At 31.6% G+C, this 17,362-nt stretch overlaps 2 protein-coding genes across 2 annotated transcripts; one reads left to right on the forward strand and one right to left on the reverse strand.

The window, feature by feature from the left end:
• Nucleotides 1-829: 829 nt before the first annotated feature.
• Nucleotides 830-3,559, reverse strand: LOC109190312 (calcium-transporting ATPase 12, plasma membrane-type-like). The gene has a single exon (XM_019340782.1). It carries the CDS (start codon nucleotides 3,557-3,559, stop codon nucleotides 830-832), a length of 2,730 nt encoding a protein of 909 aa, XP_019196327.1.
• Nucleotides 3,560-12,071: 8,512 nt separating this feature from the next.
• LOC109190313 lies at nucleotides 12,072-12,601 on the forward strand. Its single transcript, XM_019340783.1, has 2 exons — nucleotides 12,072-12,354; nucleotides 12,420-12,601. Exons 1-2 carry the CDS (start codon nucleotides 12,072-12,074, stop codon nucleotides 12,599-12,601), a joined length of 465 nt encoding a protein of 154 aa, XP_019196328.1.
• Nucleotides 12,602-17,362: the final 4,761 nt, after the last annotated feature.

The raw sequence follows: 17,362 nt of genomic DNA on the forward strand, positions 1-17,362 counted from the left end.
TATATATATATATATATATATATATATATATATATATATATATATATATATATTCTAACCGAAAATCGAAATATTCACCCTTTCCAAAATGTGTCATTTTCACTAAAGTATTGTAAAAGCTAGAGAATAAAGGAATTCATTAATCCTCACATAATACTCATTTCACCTATATACTTTCTTAGTTCGATCATTTTCTGATGAGTCAATTGAAAGTGACAAATTTAAAAGAAACTAAGCCAAGTGATTAACTTAATTTGTAGTGGGAATTGAATAATTTTCAGAAATTAAATAATAAACTAAGCTGCAAAATTTTCCAACCTCCCCACATTCTGCAATGATTTTTGTCTTTTTTACTTGTAAACATGCTTGATCTTTACACTTCATAATATTCCATTATATATTACAAGATTCTGTAAATTCTGGGCCAAAGGAAATATAATTAATACATCTATAATATACCCATTGCTATGGAATTTCTCATAAGTTTATTACTCATTTCTTCTCTCCCATCCATGCATCTGCTAGTGTCTAACATATCTTCATTAGTTATATTTCTTTATACCTGGAGTCAACTGTCTGACCAATTTGGCTGAGATTCTGGTATCTCTGAAATACTAATTTTGTGTTTAAGTTGCCCAGGAAGATCAGATGTCAACTATGGAGTTCATGCATGAAACAGCTACTTAATTTTCATCATAATTTACAGAGAAAGACAAACACATAGTTGATTAGACAGAGAGATTATTACAAGTTTCTTATCTGATCTGATCTGTACATTAAGGAATATATAAACAAGAATAATACTGCAGAAATGTAGTCCAGATATAGTTTAAACCATTATTTTGATGGCAGAAATCAAGTTTGCTGCATATGTTATGGGAACAGATAAGAACGAAATTCCAACGCAAATCACCCATTGCTTGAACCCCAGCTTTTGGCAGTGGAAAATGGCGGCCGTGATCTCACTCATCGCCACCTGCAGAGACACAAAGATTAGCAGTACTGAAAATGCCAACAACGTTAACCTGCGGCAGCTTTTGCCGCCGGTGTCGGCCGCCGTTGTTAAAATCTTCGCTATTAACACAAAAACTTGCAATAGCGCATAGCAATGGAAGATCAGATCGCGCTTGTTGAGGAAATTAAGGGTGAGGAGAAGGGTGACTTGAAACAAAGATTGGATTGCCACGTTTATCTTGGTGTTCATGTTTACGACACTTAACACTTGAAGAATTCTGGGAAAATTCGGATTTTCCAAGGTTGATTTCGCCAAGAAAAAGGCTCCCAGAGTGTCCATGACGAGGTTTACCCAGAGAATCTGAAATGCCGTCAGCGGTTCATCGTCATTGGAGATGATTTGGGCTAAGAAAGTTACAGTGAAGGCAGTGATGTTGAGAGTGAGCTGCAGTTCTATGAAGGTTTGAAGGTTTCTGCAAATGTGCCTTCCAAACATTAATATTTCAAAGATTTTCCCAAAGTTTACGCCGTTGATTGTAATATCTGCATCTGGGTTCTTCGTGGATTTCAATGATTCTTCTCCCATGAAAATCCCAACGTCGGATTCTTGTAACGCCGGGAGGTGTCGGACGGAAGTGGCGCCGGCGGTGGATGCCACCACCTCCCCCTTTTGTCTCAGCCGCTGAATCAGAAGCAATTGGTCCGCCGGAGAAGAATCTGCAAACACACAACTCTCATCAATCATATTAATCCCTTTAACCACAGCTCCTTTGAGTCCAGAATGGGAAGCCATTATTCTTGAAGTCTTGATGTTATCTTCAACCATTAGCTTCAATTTCACGCCTGATTTTCGACACGATTCGATTGCATGTCTCAGCTCAACTCCATATGGGTTCTTTAACGCCACAATACCTAACAAAACCAGTCCACCATTTTTGTCCTCCTCCATTATCAATTCATTGATATTCTCTCCACCATCATCATCTTCTTCTTCAGTTTGCTGTAGTTTTAGTTGTTTGTAAGCAAACGCCACGAGCCGGAGGGTAGAGGTTTTGGGTATTTGGTTGAAGAAATGAGTCTTTTGTTGATCATCTAGAGCTTGCATGGCTCCATCCACGCCATGATAGTGAGAACACATTGATAGAATCAACTTTGCGTCTCCTTTCCAGTGGATTACCAGGATGTTGCCCTCTTTCTTCCTCTCCAGCTTCATCGTCCTAGGTAGAGATTTCCAGTCTTCTTCTTCTTCAATTAGATCCATGGGACCAACAACGTTTTCTGCCCAGAAAACAAGAGAATCATCATCCTCGTCCTTGCACCTCAAAATCCCTTGGCGCAATCTGTCAAGAAGGCAATTCTCGACTTCTCCTGACGTGGGATTCTTGATTTTCTTGAACCCTATCCATAAATCCGCCATGGATGTGGGGTGGAGCTCCAAATCGCCGGTTTTGGTGGCGCAGATTGTGGTGACTGAGCCGATTGTAGCACAGGCGGGGAGTTTACAGGCTGTGGCTCCGTAATATTTCTTCATTTTCTTGGACGCATACGAGAGAGTTATGAAAATGCCGAGAGGTAATCCATCTCCCAATGCAAGAAGCAATACGCAAAGCTTAGATACCAGCCCGGAGTTATTGCCGGCGCCGGCGCCGCCGATTTTCTCCAGGATTCTTGTGGTCTCGTTCATCATCTCCTCCACTGTGTTCTTCACGCCCTTTCCAGGGTTCGGGTTCTGTTCGCACCATGATTTCTTTACAAAGCACCTCACTGCTTGAACTGCCAGCATGAGGAGAGACAGGGATAGCCATGTTCTCTGCAAGACAACGCTTATGTTTTCGATTTCGCACTCGAATTTGGAGCATTTTGAGTGTGGATTTTGGTGTTTTCTTGATTGTCTCAACAGCTTCTCCCTCTCCGTGTTCTTCCCCACCGCCGTAACCACCATCAAACCCTCCTCCGCCGGATTTTCGCCTGTAAACACGGCGGTTTTACTGCCGCCGCCGCTTTTTCTGATGAAAATCCCATCGGCGGGGACTTCGTCCCCGGGCTCCAAGCAAACAACCTCGCCGACCACTACCTCGGACGCGGGGATTTGAAGCTGCTCCCCGTGTCGAATCACCTTAACCAGTCCCACGTTTCTCCGCTTCCACCATCTCTTCTTAATCACGCACTTCGCCTTGACAACCTTAAAAACCGCTCCGAAATGGAGGGACAGAAATATGGCGAGGAAAAACATAGCGCCGTCGCGAAATCCTTGTTTAGCCCCATTTCTCCGAACCCCAATGGCAGTAGAAAGCGCGGCGCAACAAACAAGGAGAACAAACGTCGAGTTTCTCAGCGCTTCCCAGACAAGTTCATGGAAGGTGCAGCCACTAGGCGGTTGATGTTCGGAGACGACAACGTTGTTGGTCCCAAACGCTGCTCGCCGGCGGCGGATATCCGCCTCGTCTCCGGCTATGCCGGATGCAATACTGGTCTGTAAGCCATCAAGTAATTGCCGGAGGCTAAGGAGTCCATTATTGTTTCGCTGTTCTAGGATTTGTTCTAGTTGTTTCGAAGTAAGTGCGAAGGTGGAAAGAGGAATCTGGTCATTATCTAAATTGTTCATCTTTGAAGAAGAAGAAGACAGGAATTGAAGTAGTGAAGATTCTCAGGTAGTTGAAGCATATATATATATTATTCCAAATTGAACAAACAAGAAATTCAAATTGAATCTTCCCTGGGCTTTCTGTAAATCAGTTTAAGAAGGATGCATGCATGATAATTATATTTATACTGGAAGATGGAGGAGTTTGGTATCGTAATTAGAATATATAAATAATTATAAAGAAAAAAACAAAAACTATATATATGTTTTTAAGTGTAGATTATGGTGATTCGATCAGGAGGAAGAAAACAAAAAGTATTAATTGGAGAAATAGTAGTTAGGATTTGGAGAGAATTTTCTGAAGAAGAGCGTGTGGAAGGATAGATGGAGAAATTTACAGGAAAATACACCGACATTTACTCGATTAGCAACTTTTGCTATCACTCCAAAACCTCAACTCATCATCATCCCAATATTCTTTCCTTTTTTTTTTTTTTTATTAGTCAACGTGGAAACTGGAAACTGGAAACTTTTAATTTTCTATCAAGTCCAATCTTGTTGTATCCAGAAGTTCTCAATTCCAATGTTCTCCACGTCTAGACGCAACAGTGCATCAGAGAGGATGTAAATCATGGTGTAACTCAGTACATGAACACAGAATTCGAAGCACAAAGGCTAAATATTTGTTTACTGCGCACAAAGAGTCCCTTCAGAGAGATTGCTCCCACACGACCCAACCCAAGTCATTGTTTTCAAACTTTACCCCTATGACGAACTGAGCTACCCATACTAGCAAATAATAACCAATCTCAACATTACATCTGGGTGACATTTTGTATTTATCACTAAAAACTTGAACACTAAAATATGCACTACTCTTAAAAATTTTCTAGGTTTGTACATTAGTATTAACATTTTGCACATTTAGTATTAAAAGATTTCACTTGTAAAATTGAGCAAATGCCTTGCACTTAAGGTTTAGATTTTAGAGTTTAGGATGAGTTTTTTTTTTTTTTTTTTTTTTTTTTTTTTTTTTTTTTTTTTTTTTTTTTTGAGTGGTTCACTTTTTACTGTTTAGAGTCTAACATTTATAATTTAAATTTAAATTTTAGTTTTTTTCATTGATTTTTTAAATTTTATCCATGTTTGTATATTTAGTTTTTATTTATTGCATATTTAAGTGTTCAAGTTTACAAAGTGAAGTTGACGATAATATTATTATGAAAATGTTGTTGCGTTTTTATTTAAATTAGATATGATCCTATCTTATTTTTACAAATGTAAGGCTGAATTGAAATTGATTCTTAGTTTTCTCTTGGGGTGTATATGTTCTCATATATATATATATAAAAGAACATGCTCCAACTAAATTTATATACATACAAATTTATTTGTAATTTTCTCACTTATTTTCAAATTAATAAATAATTATAAATATATGTACTTACAACACTTTGAATGATTTATAAATGTTTTTAATGTAATACTCCAAGCCATCCACATGATTTACAAAGATGATTGCTGTTAAAATGATAAATATGATGTGGTTAATTCAGTAGTTAATTCTTTTTTTTTTTTGTCCTAGATTTATATGTTTTATTCTATTTTTTTTTCAGAACATTCCCTTTTGGCGTTAAAATTATCGTGACATGATCATTTTTTGTCCTTTATCAACAAAATCGTTTAAATTCCTTTAAATACAAGGGTATTTTAGTCTTCAAAGGAAAAAATAAAATGAAAATATATAGTGGGTCAACTCACTTTTGTAAAAAAAAAAAAAATCAAAATGTCCTTATATGTAACGTCATTTCAATAATTTTGTTATTATGACATTATCATTTTTTGGTCATCCATCTACAAATTTAGAACCATAAATGAAATTCTCTTAATTCAATTATGAAAAAAAAAAAAAAAAAAAAAAAAAAAAAACCTTCGGAAGAACCGTATCGTTTACTTTTACGAAATCACCTAATCATGAGAGTCCAAAATTTTTTAATTTATACCTTGTCTTCACGTACTCAACATTTTTTTTTTCTTCCACCGTCACGATTAGACATACATTATTAATTAACTTAGACGAATGATTTTTTTTTTGAGTAATTACAATGTATAGTAGTATATGTTTAAAAATACTCTCTCAACTTATTGAAGCGCAAAGAGTCAATGTCTTCATCAAGAGTCACAGAAGTGTCATTAAGTTACAAGCTAGTTGACTAAATAAATAAAATTTAAACCATTTAACCTCTAAATTTTAGTTGGGAGTAATATAATGTGTCGACTATGTTAGCCCCAGCCCCAGACCAAGGCCCCCAAAGGCAGTACATATACAATTATTACTACATATTTACTTATTAAAGTGTTAGTCCAGGAAAGACTTTCATAAATTATTATTATTATTTTTTGGTACAAAATGTACACAACAAAATTCTTAATTATAGTTTACATGCCTTATTTGAATACAAAATAACATAGTATAGGTTTGATTTAGTTTGAAAGGTTTGTAAGGAGATGAATTGCAAATATAAGAGTAGACGAATCCGAATAGTGAAAAGTAAAAAAGAGATCAGAAAATTTTTTTTATAATGATTCGGTAGATATATAGATAGTGTAATTCTCCTAGCTAATCACTTTTCTCCTTACTATCAAAGAAGAAATTTATTAATATAATTTTGACACCAAAATACAAAGTGGTAGTAATCCTTTTACGAAGATCATCCACAAATTAAAAATCCCTTTCATTACTTGACTCTTTTTAGCATAGTCATTTGTTGTAAGGATCAATCACCAAGTCTCTTTGCACTCCACTGCTTTGCTTGTCTTTACAAAGATCAACCATTGTGTTTTACTTATAGAACTAATTTTTTTGTTAAAAAATAAATAAATAAAATTAAGAAGTATTTTGTCAAGACAAGTCCTCCATTTTGCTTACTTTTCTAAATTGAGTAATCTTATTTTTAAGTGACTTTTCTAAACAGTTAAGTCTTTTAAAATTTTGAAAAGTCTCATCCGAAAAATAATCTTCTGAGAGTTTAACAAGAACTCTTTTGTCTTCATACTTTGCCTTTGACAATTTTTCAAATTAAAAGAGAAAATTACAATTTAATTGGAGATTCTAACTTCTTAATACACTTAATTTAGACAATGTTTAGCATGTCTAATTGAAAAAAAAAATAAAAAAATCTAGTAGCTTGAAATTGAAAGTTGTTAAATTAGTTTATATGAAGTAAAAAATATTTAATAAATTAGTCGTTGAAAAAGATGATAAATGTTAAATGAAAAAAAAAAAGACATTTATATATATTCAATGATAATTTGAAGAAAAAAAACTATATTTCTTGAAAATATTTTAAAAATAAATATTGTATTTTATTAAATTATTTATATATATTTATTTTGTAATTAATTGGAAAATAATAGTATAATTGTGGCAATATATTTTTGTAGTTTACTTAATAAAGTAGTAGTTGTAAGAGAATTTAGAATGAGAAGAGAAATTGAGGGATGATTTTTAATTAAATAATGATACTATGTGTTATTTTTAAAAAATTTATAGAGATATAATGAAAGAAATAATGAAAAGCTCATGGCTTAATACTCAAACACTATGTTTTATAGTACATATACATAGAATAAGCTCAAATAAGAGCATATTTTAAAGTTATAGTTTTTCACCAAATAGAACTTATAACTTATTGGTAATTTAAAATGAACTATTAGTTCTGCAAAATATAATCTTAGCATTATCAAAATCCATTAATCACACTTACTCCTACATCTTTTGAATTATTATGTATAAAATTTTATACTTATGCTTTCAAATTCTTTCTAATTTTACATTTAATTTATTCTTTGCTTATGATATGTTGAATATTTCTATTGTCTTTATTTCTTTATAATTTTAATATATATATATATATATATATATATATATATATATATATATATATATATATATATATATATCCATGACCGTGTGATCTAGTGGCATGAAGTAGTTCTCTCAGCCCGCATGGGTAGCTCAACTGGTCATAGAGGTGAAACTTTGGAATAATAACCAGGGATCGAGTCTCACTAGCAGCAATGTGGGAGCAACCTCTCAAAGTGAGGGGGTGAGGGGGGCTCCTTGTGCGCAGTGAGGCAGTGAGCACCGGTCTATGGTTCATGTTCAGTTGAGTCACCATGATTTACATCCTCCCAAAATGCTCTGGGAGGTCATGGGTTCCTCAGTGGGGTGAGGGTAGTATTAACTCTTTGTGCTTCAATTTCATTATTTATTAAATATTCTTCCACTTTCAAAAGCGGGTTACATCACTGCAATACTCTTACTTTTAAAGTGACCAACTTTTTGCAATACTCTCACTTTTAAAAATGAACCAACTTTCACATCACAATACAACAAAATAATAAAATAAAAAGTAAAATATAAAAAGATTGTCACATGCGATAGTCTTTTATGTACTTTACAAGCTTGCAGTATACCTAAGCGCGCAAAATAATTATCAAAAAAATATGCACTTGTTTATCCATGTCACTTTGAACCCCAGTGTTTCAAGGATGGGGTCAACCTCATCGTTGTTGTGCTCCAAATATTTATTTAATCATATATGTACTCCGTAATACATAGATCAACTAAAATGTTTGGTTGGAATTATATGAGTTTTGCTTTAAATTAAATAAACTTTTTTATGCGAATTTTATATTGGATTCAACATATATAGTACGTACCATGCATAAAGTTTATAGTCTAACGGCATTAGTGTATAATTCTAAATAAGACTTATTAGTTCAACTTCAACGTAACCTTCTAAGAAGAGGGAGAGAGAGTCCACATTATTTTTTAAAAAATTAGATAAAAAGAATTATATTATCATAAATTTGGCAAGTTAATTAAGACTATATATGTAGAGAAGTTAAAAAGAATTACATTTTTAGTTTTGCTCAAGAGAGTTCAAACTTTATGATTGACATTTAAAATTTGAAAAAGTTATTTTTATATTCGACTTTTCTTTGACTTGAAAATGTTTAAGTAGGAATTTGATTCCTTGAAATTTATGGAATATGGAAAAATTACCTAACTACTTATTTAATTTCCTTTTACAGAAAAACAAAAAAAATAAATCTATCTTATAAATGTTACTCTTCCCTTTCTACCCTTACAACCCGTTTGGTTGGAGCGAATTATAATTTCACTCCCATCTAATTCTCACTTAATTCCAAAGTCAAGCAAATTCCTTTGTTTAGTTGGAATGAAGGAATTGCAATTCCGCGTTTTTACGGAATTAAAAGTTCATCCCCCCCCCCCCCGGCGGGTATTTCAATTCAGCATTGCTTGGAAAGAAGAAAAATAAAAGATACCAATGACAAAAATTACCATTTTATTTTCTAACTTAGAAAAAAAAGAAAAAGAAAAAGATACTCTTGAGACAAAATTACTCTTGTATGATTTTTTTGGATGTAAGAATTTTAAAAAGCTTAATATTTTATTATATTTAATTAAGTTGTGTACTTTTATTTTTATGAAGTTTTTTGGATGTGAGCTTATGAAGCTTAACGTTGCATGATTAATTAAATTTTGGAAGTTATTAAACATGTTCTAGTGATACAAGTTTATATTTAAAGTGTCCAAATAATTTAACAACGGCATTGCATTATAGTTTTGACACAAATTTACTTAATTATTTAATAATAATAATAATAATAATAATAATTTTGGTCTTTATACTACTTATTCCCTTCTAATTTTTTCAATACTTTTTGTGTAACCTAAGGACGGTGAATATATGTGATCTAAAGATGATCAATATTCTAATGCTGAATATTTAATTCAAATATAAGGACCATTAAGTCCAAAAGTGATTACTAATTATTATTTGTTCAAATTTGATTTGATATTGACTTCGCTGCCCAAAAGCGCTCGAGCATCACATCTTATTGGAAATGCAATAATCAATGATCCTCCACTAAAAAAAAAAAAAAAAAGAAAAGGCACAAGCTTTTAGTAATTAAAAAAAAAAAAAGTTCCCGCCCAATTTAAACGACACCGTTAAGAGTCATGTGCGTAGAAAGAGTTTTAAATTTTGCAAAATAACGTGGGAAACACCTAAAGAAGATTACGACTGATTAAATCGTATATTGTTTTTCTAATAGACTTTAAATTTGTAGTATTTAATCCGACATATGGACTTCACATTAAAATCCCGGAGAAGCGTACCGTTCTTTTCTTATAGATACATGGCCAACGCAAACTAATGGCTATATAAGACTTCTATTCTGTTCGAATACAAACATTACAACGAAAGCTCATCAGAATACTACTTACAGTATACATCTTAGAACTTTCATGGCTTCTATATACATTCTTAGACATGATATATCTCCTTTTAAAACAAGAAGTGCAATCAAAGTTAGGGTGGTGCGTACATATGAAATCCTAGAAAGAAAAGGTTCTTCTACAATCAAGTGCAAAGAGTGCGTCTTCCATGATCAAGAGCTATTTGCATCTACCATATTGTTGATAAAAAATCCCTTTTTATGCATATGCATTGTCTTCAAGTCGCACTTCAACCAACGTAAATTTGCATTTTTATTTCTTTAATTACAGGGCGCTTTTCTACATGCTCATATACTCAAAGAGCATGTTTCAAAGCACCTGTCCAGATTTATAGAATGTGAAGTATATGGTGTTAAGAATTTCTTGGTCATTACTAACTTTATACCTACAAAACGAGCACCCACCGGTATATGTTAAAATTCAACCACCAAACAGTAGTTAAAGAATACAAAAACAATAGTTAAATTAAAGGAGCACGGGAGTATTTGGGAAAAATCCAACTTCCTGTGACAATGAAAATCACAGAACCCGACACGGTCCACAAACACGAGATAACACAATAGCCAAAATAAATAACAATGCAAGGGACACAAGATTTACGTGGAAAACCCCAAAACTACGGGGAAAAACCACGGGACCACCACAACAAAAGTTTCCACTATCACAAATATTGGGTACAAAGTTGCTGGCTACCACCCGAGCCAAACACCCTACAAATCATCAAATACAACAACTCTAGGCCAAATACATTCTATCACGTTCACAGGCCTAAAAAGGAATAATATCTCGTATGTACTCAAAATATTCAACTACCACGTACAAGATAAAAAGAATATAAGTAGTACGAGATTGACCAAAACGATGCCTGGAACAAACAACTGACCTCTACAAATATTTGATGAAGAAAGTACCCCAAAGATCTTCGGCAAACTTCACGTCAAAACCAACAAGCATGCGACAAAGGATGAAACCCGCCGAACACGCTGCTGCCGAACTACCAAAGGAGACAAAGAGACAAGCAAAAGAAATCTTTGTTTTATTTCACTGCCTAGCCTCACGTCTACCTTTCCTCTCTATCGAATCAACATATGTGTGTGTGTCTAGTGGCCATCTTGCATCCAAAATCCCTAAGCATTTTTATAGGGAATGAAGTACATGAAAGGTCACAAGATGCCAAAAGTCTCTTTGTTTCCAACCCTTCATAATCCCTTATTATTATTATTATATATTAATAATAATAATTAGGGCTCAATAAAAATATATAGTGGATACAAAAATGTTTGGTCCAAACATGAACTATTTTCCACATAGGAGGGAATCCCAACCCAACAGGGAGGTCATCATGCTACTTTATCTACTCCCTTATGTATACATACTATTACAGCGGGATCGAAACAACATTTCTTTGGAGGGCCTTATCTTCAACATTGCGTTCTAAATGTTATATTGATATCAATGTTGCTTCGAGTGGTATAGCATCTTTGCTTTTACCTGGAGGACGAACTGCACATTCTAGGTTTGCGATACCAAGTTCTTTATACGAAGACTTTATAGGGTTTATAGAACTGAATGAATTAACCACTGCAAACTTAGGCAGCTATAAATAGTGTACAGATGAGGAAAGATAGAAGGAAGTTACAACAACTAACCTATCATACAATTATTCAACAGGAGCTAAAATATAACAAAAACATAGATGACAAATGTGAGCCTCATATATCCTTAATAGACTTGACATGTAACATGTAACATTAAACAAAGAAGTCATTCACCTCGCGTAATTGATTGTAAAAACGAAGTTAATCATATGGGATGAAACACCAATGATGTACAAGCATTATATTGTTTTGAAGCACTAGATCAGACAATGAGAGATTTGATGAGATTTCTCAATCCTTTGAGTGCTGAAAAAACATTTGGTGATAAAATCGTTATTTTTTGTGGTGACTTTAGGCAAATATTGGAATTTTTTGTGATACCCAAGGGTACAAGGCAAGATATTGTCTCTGTAACTATAAATTCATCTTTCCTTTGGAATAGCTACAAAGTGCTTAGATTGACAATGAATCTTCATTTAAATAGGATAGAGTCTGGTATTGACCTCAAACAAGTTGAAGAATTTGCTAACTAGATTGCTTCTATCGGAGATTGAACAATTGGGGGTCCAAATGATGATCATGCAGATGTTTAATCCCTATAGAAATGTTAGTGCCAGCTACGGATGACCTGATAGCTACAATTGTTGAGAGTACATTTTCTATGTTTAGGAATGGTGATTGTGATCACAGTTACCTTGAAACTCGCGCGATACTAGCTCCAACCCTTGATGTTGTTACTTCCATAAATGATTATATGAGCAATTTGCATATAGCTGAGAGCAAGACATATTTTAGTTGCGACACTCTTTGTAAGTCTAATTCAAACAATGGTATCTCTGCAGATGTGTACACTCCTGAATTTCTAAATGGATTTTTGCGAGCATCCGGTGAACCTAATCATTCATTAATTAAATGTTGGTTCTCCTGTAATATTGTTAATTAAGGAATATAGGTCACTCGATGGGTTTATGCAATGGTACTAGGTTGGTCATTACCAAGTTATCTGATAATGTAGTACAAGCAAAGATAATGACCGGTAGCAACGCGGGTGCTCGGGTTCCTCGGATTGCTATGACATTGTCTGCTCCAAGATTATGCTATGACACTGTCAGCTCCAAGCAGGGTCATTCCTAAGAAGATTGGGGTCCTGTGCAAAAATTTAACATGGCCCCCTTTTTGTATAATTGTAAACTAGTAAATTACTTGTGCGATGCACAGATAAATTTTTTTATTATATATATTTAAATAATAAAATTAATGATGAAATTATAAACAATTCTAATATTTGAAGGTGTATATTTCTTTGAAATTATAAGATTTGTATATTAGTATTGAAATTGATTACTTAAAAAGTTAAAATAAAATTATATTAGGAAAAGTCTAAACAAAAAATAGAAGGATAGAATGGCTAACTGATATTATTTTAAGTAACAGAAATATACGTACTATAATCAAATGAAGATATATTATATTGTACCAAATATATAATAATCTATAAAAAAAAATTATTATTCAAATTTTCACTTGAAAAGTGACCTTCTCCCTCTTCTTCTGGCATATTTAGATGTAAAATCATTCACCAAAGTTTTTCTTACAATATACTTGATCATAAACAACATAAATGAAAATAGTCAAGACTATTTGATATTGCAATTGTAGCATCAAAATACAAGAAATTCGATTGTTATTCACCTATCAAAAAAATCCATAACTAGGGTTAGTTATTGAATAACTTACATAAGAAATTTTAAAATTTTGAATAAAATTAAAGGATTAAAATATTTAACTTACATACTTTCATCCTTTTATTATGAAGAATAAAAAAATTGAGGATGTTAATGCACAAACAACACACTTCAAATTAATGATTACTGAGATCGAATTCCTCCATTGTGAATACAAATTTTGTGTATATGCATTATAATAGGAATATGAGTAATTTTTTACTCTTTATATATAATAATTTTACAATAGTCAAATAGACTTGCCTTAATTCCTATAAGTTATAGGACTATAATTCTATACATAAATCAAGTCTTTAGGAATTAGAAATGTAAATTTTGTAGAATTTTAGACCGTCATAATTTTTGTATACATAAGTTATACCAACACTAATAATCTAATATATAAACCATAAATATATACTAATATATTTTTTTTTAAATAAAAGTGCCCCCAAAATTTGGGGGCCCTGTGCGCTTGCCCTGGCCAAACATGGCCAGGGACGGCCCTGGCTCCAAGATTATTGTCATTCAAGTTCTAAAGAAGACAATTTTCCTTAATGCTTTTATATACAATGACCATCAATAAAAGTGAAGAGTAATTAAACACTATCTCATGTTGGTTTGCTTATGAAGAAATCAATTTTGTACATGGTCAATTATATGTTGCTGCATCGAGAGTTAACAATCCAAGCGGTCTCAAGATATTGATCTGTACTGAAAGTGAAACGATATGAACTTCAACTACCAACATCGTTTACTATGAAGTTTTTAATAATTTGTAATTTTAATTTTTTTTCAAATATTAATAAAGTTTAATTTTTATAATAATTAGTGATATATATGTACCTAACAGTCCAACCATCTTTTTTTTTTTCATTCCAAAATATAGCAAAAAAATATCGCAACTATTCAATAACCAATCAATCGTAAAAAAATAACGTAACATATCTTCTATACATGAATTTTATAAACATTACTATTTTATTTTTATTTTTTTAATACTATTAACTCTATTACAATTTTTATATTAATATAACAAAGTTACAAATATATAACCTTTAGTCCGTGTAATTACTAGTTAGTGTAATGCAATGGTTATTAAAACTTTTATTATCTATAATTAATATTCTCTTTGAGTCTTTGTCTCATTTTATGTGTCTGATTTAATTAACAAAGCTTGACTGAAGTTATTTTAATTTAATTTTTTAATAATATTATGTATAAATTTTATATATTTAGAAACTACATTAAAAATATTATTAAACACACAAAAAATAAATAAATTATAGTGTTATCATTGGCAAATAGTGTATGTTCCTTTTCGCATTTATTCTGATTCTCACATATAAGTATATATGACTGCGATTTAGTTTTGATTTTGAACCGCGGGTTCACTATTCCTTATCCAATTTAAACGGCTAGTTCAAACTTTCTTTTAAAATTTTATTTTTATTTTTAAAATAGTCTAAATTCAATAATTAATATATTTTATTTTTTCAGTTCGGAACATGAACCGGCCGTTCCAATTCGCAATTTTAATAAACTATAAATATCGGGTTCTGGTTCTAAATTGTAATCGGAACCTTTTAGTTTGGTTGCTGTAATTTTTGTTCCGTTTGAACCAAATCGTGGTTATAATTTGTTGGAAAAGAAAAGTACATGTTATTTATTTTATTAAGGGTAAATATGTCCATTGAACATATCGGAGAGAAAAACTGCCACTTGAATAATTCAGGGGAAAAAATCACTATAAATATATAACTCAAGGATGAAAAATGTTATTTTTTTCTTAAAATTACTAAAGAAAATAAACAAACAATAAAGAGTTGGTTTGATTAATAAACAGTAAATATGATCGATAAAATGAGACAAAAGTAGTACTAAATAACATTTAAAAGTTAAACATATTGTATGATCTTCTTCTTCTTCTGCCAATATTGTATGATGTAATGATATGATCGGTTGGTTGATGTAACATTATGATATGACAATGTTATCGTAAAAAGAATAAATGACACAAAAATAATAATAATGACAAGGCAATTTAATAGAAAAAGAGCAAATGACAATATTAATGACGAGGCAATTTAAAAGTACAAAAAATCTCTTGACCTTTTGGTTAAGTTGCCCCCCATGACCCATGTGCCTAAGCCATCATTGGCCGACAATCAACGGAATTTATAAGAAAATTAAGCATATATAGTCAAATTATTGAGAAAGAAAGTTGGAAATTAAAGAAGAAAACTGAATATATTTCTTAGCTTCTTCCTAGTATTTTTCACTTTTACAACTTTTGAACCAAAATTGAATTTTTCACACACAAAATTGAGGACTGTCACACCATACCTGCTATCAAATGTTTGAACGAAAGACCAAACTAGATTTAGTTGTCCGCCGTCTTAATCAAAGATATTTAATTAGTTTTTTTTGTCACTGAAATTAAAGTTAGAAATTTAGTTAAATTACCTCGAAATTTCTTATTATTCCACGTATAGCAACATGTTCTGAGGATGTTGATTTCTTAACTGTTATCACATATAAATAAAAAGTGAAATATGGAGCAAAGAGCAACATCACTTCATTCTATTCTAATTAGATGACATTATTTGGTTAAAATTTTAGAGTATGATTCACAAAAAGTATCTTTCAAAATTTTTACTCAAAAAACATTTTCTGAATCTCTCTTTCTCTTTCTATAATTGTGAAATGAGTAGGCGTTCAGTTACTATTTGAGTTAAATCAAGTTAGCCTAATTAAAATTCAATTTAGGCGGTCTACATTGAACAATTAAAAAAAATTAACCCAGTCCATAACTCACCTTTAAAAATAAAAATAAAAATAAAAAGGTTTAGTTTTTTTAATTTATTTTTTTCTCAATTTCTTTATTTCGTTTGTGTCAAGAAGAGGGGCAAACAAAACTATATATACACAAAATAGCCCATTTTTTTTTTCAAATTAAGTTTATGTATTTTCTTTTTCAATTTCTTTAGTTAATTCAAGTCTTCTAGTCAAAGAATAAAAGATTCATTTTGACAAAAAATATCTTCTAAGATTTTTATTTGAAAGAAATTTTCTAGATCCATCACTCACACTAGACTCTCTCTCTCTCTTCCTCTCTATGATTATTAAATGGCGTTATCTGAAAAAGTAATTTTGTTTTTTAAAAAAAAAAAAAAAATTATTTACTCGTTCAGGTCAAGTCAAGCCAAACAATAAAATATGGGCTAGATGACCTAGATCTAACTCATAACTTTTTTTAAAAAATAATAATAATAAAATTAAGGGTCTGTTTGAAAGCTGGGAAGATGACTTTCGGAAGTCATTTTTCATTGTTTGGCTATCAACAAAAAATCAAATCAACAGAAATTACTCATTCCAATCAAATGTCTTACGAGATTTTTATGGACACTTTTCGTATTTTTATCTCACACTTAATTTTCTTTCTCTCTCTCTCCATTTGAGTGGTGTCAAATGGGCAAGTGATCTGCCATCTATCATGTTATTATTTAAAATTGATTAGGCTAGTCTAGTTAAAATATGAGTCTATCTTGATTATGCTTGATCCAACCCAACCATAATGCAAATTATTAAAAACCATTTAATTTTTTTCTTTCAATTTATTTAGGTTAAACTTATTACATTTATCAATGATCAATTAAAATATCGATTCGACTACCAACTACTATGTAGACATATATTGTGATGACACCTATGTTACCATTCTGAATGGGTGGTCACAGAATCGAATCCCGGTGGTGGAGATATTGATTCTTAAAATCGAAAAAAAAAAAAAAAACTGAGAAAGTATAAAACAAATACTACCATGATAACACGTGTTTCAAAAAAAAATTTGATTGGACTGGATCGGGCCAAGCAACAAGAATTTTAGCCCAACCCATATTCCAAAAAAAAAAAAAAAACTAATTTTTGTTCTTAAAAAAGAACGTTTACTAACTTTCAACCAAACATCAGAAAATGAAAATGTTTTCTAGAAAATGATTTATTTTTCTGAAATCATTTTCCATAAAACATTTTCAGTGTTTTCAAATAGATCTAAGTTTTTGTTTTTTTCTCAATTTCTTTTGTTTGTTTGTTTGTGTTGGATGGATTAGGCAAAATAATAAAAATTGAGCATTCATAGCCCAAATTTTTAGTGAAATTCAAGACAATA

The sequence above is a fragment of the Ipomoea nil genome, unplaced genomic scaffold, assembly GCF_001879475.1.
Source record: "Ipomoea nil cultivar Tokyo-kokei standard unplaced genomic scaffold, Asagao_1.1 scaffold1576, whole genome shotgun sequence".
Taxonomy (NCBI): Eukaryota; Viridiplantae; Streptophyta; class Magnoliopsida; order Solanales; family Convolvulaceae; genus Ipomoea; species Ipomoea nil.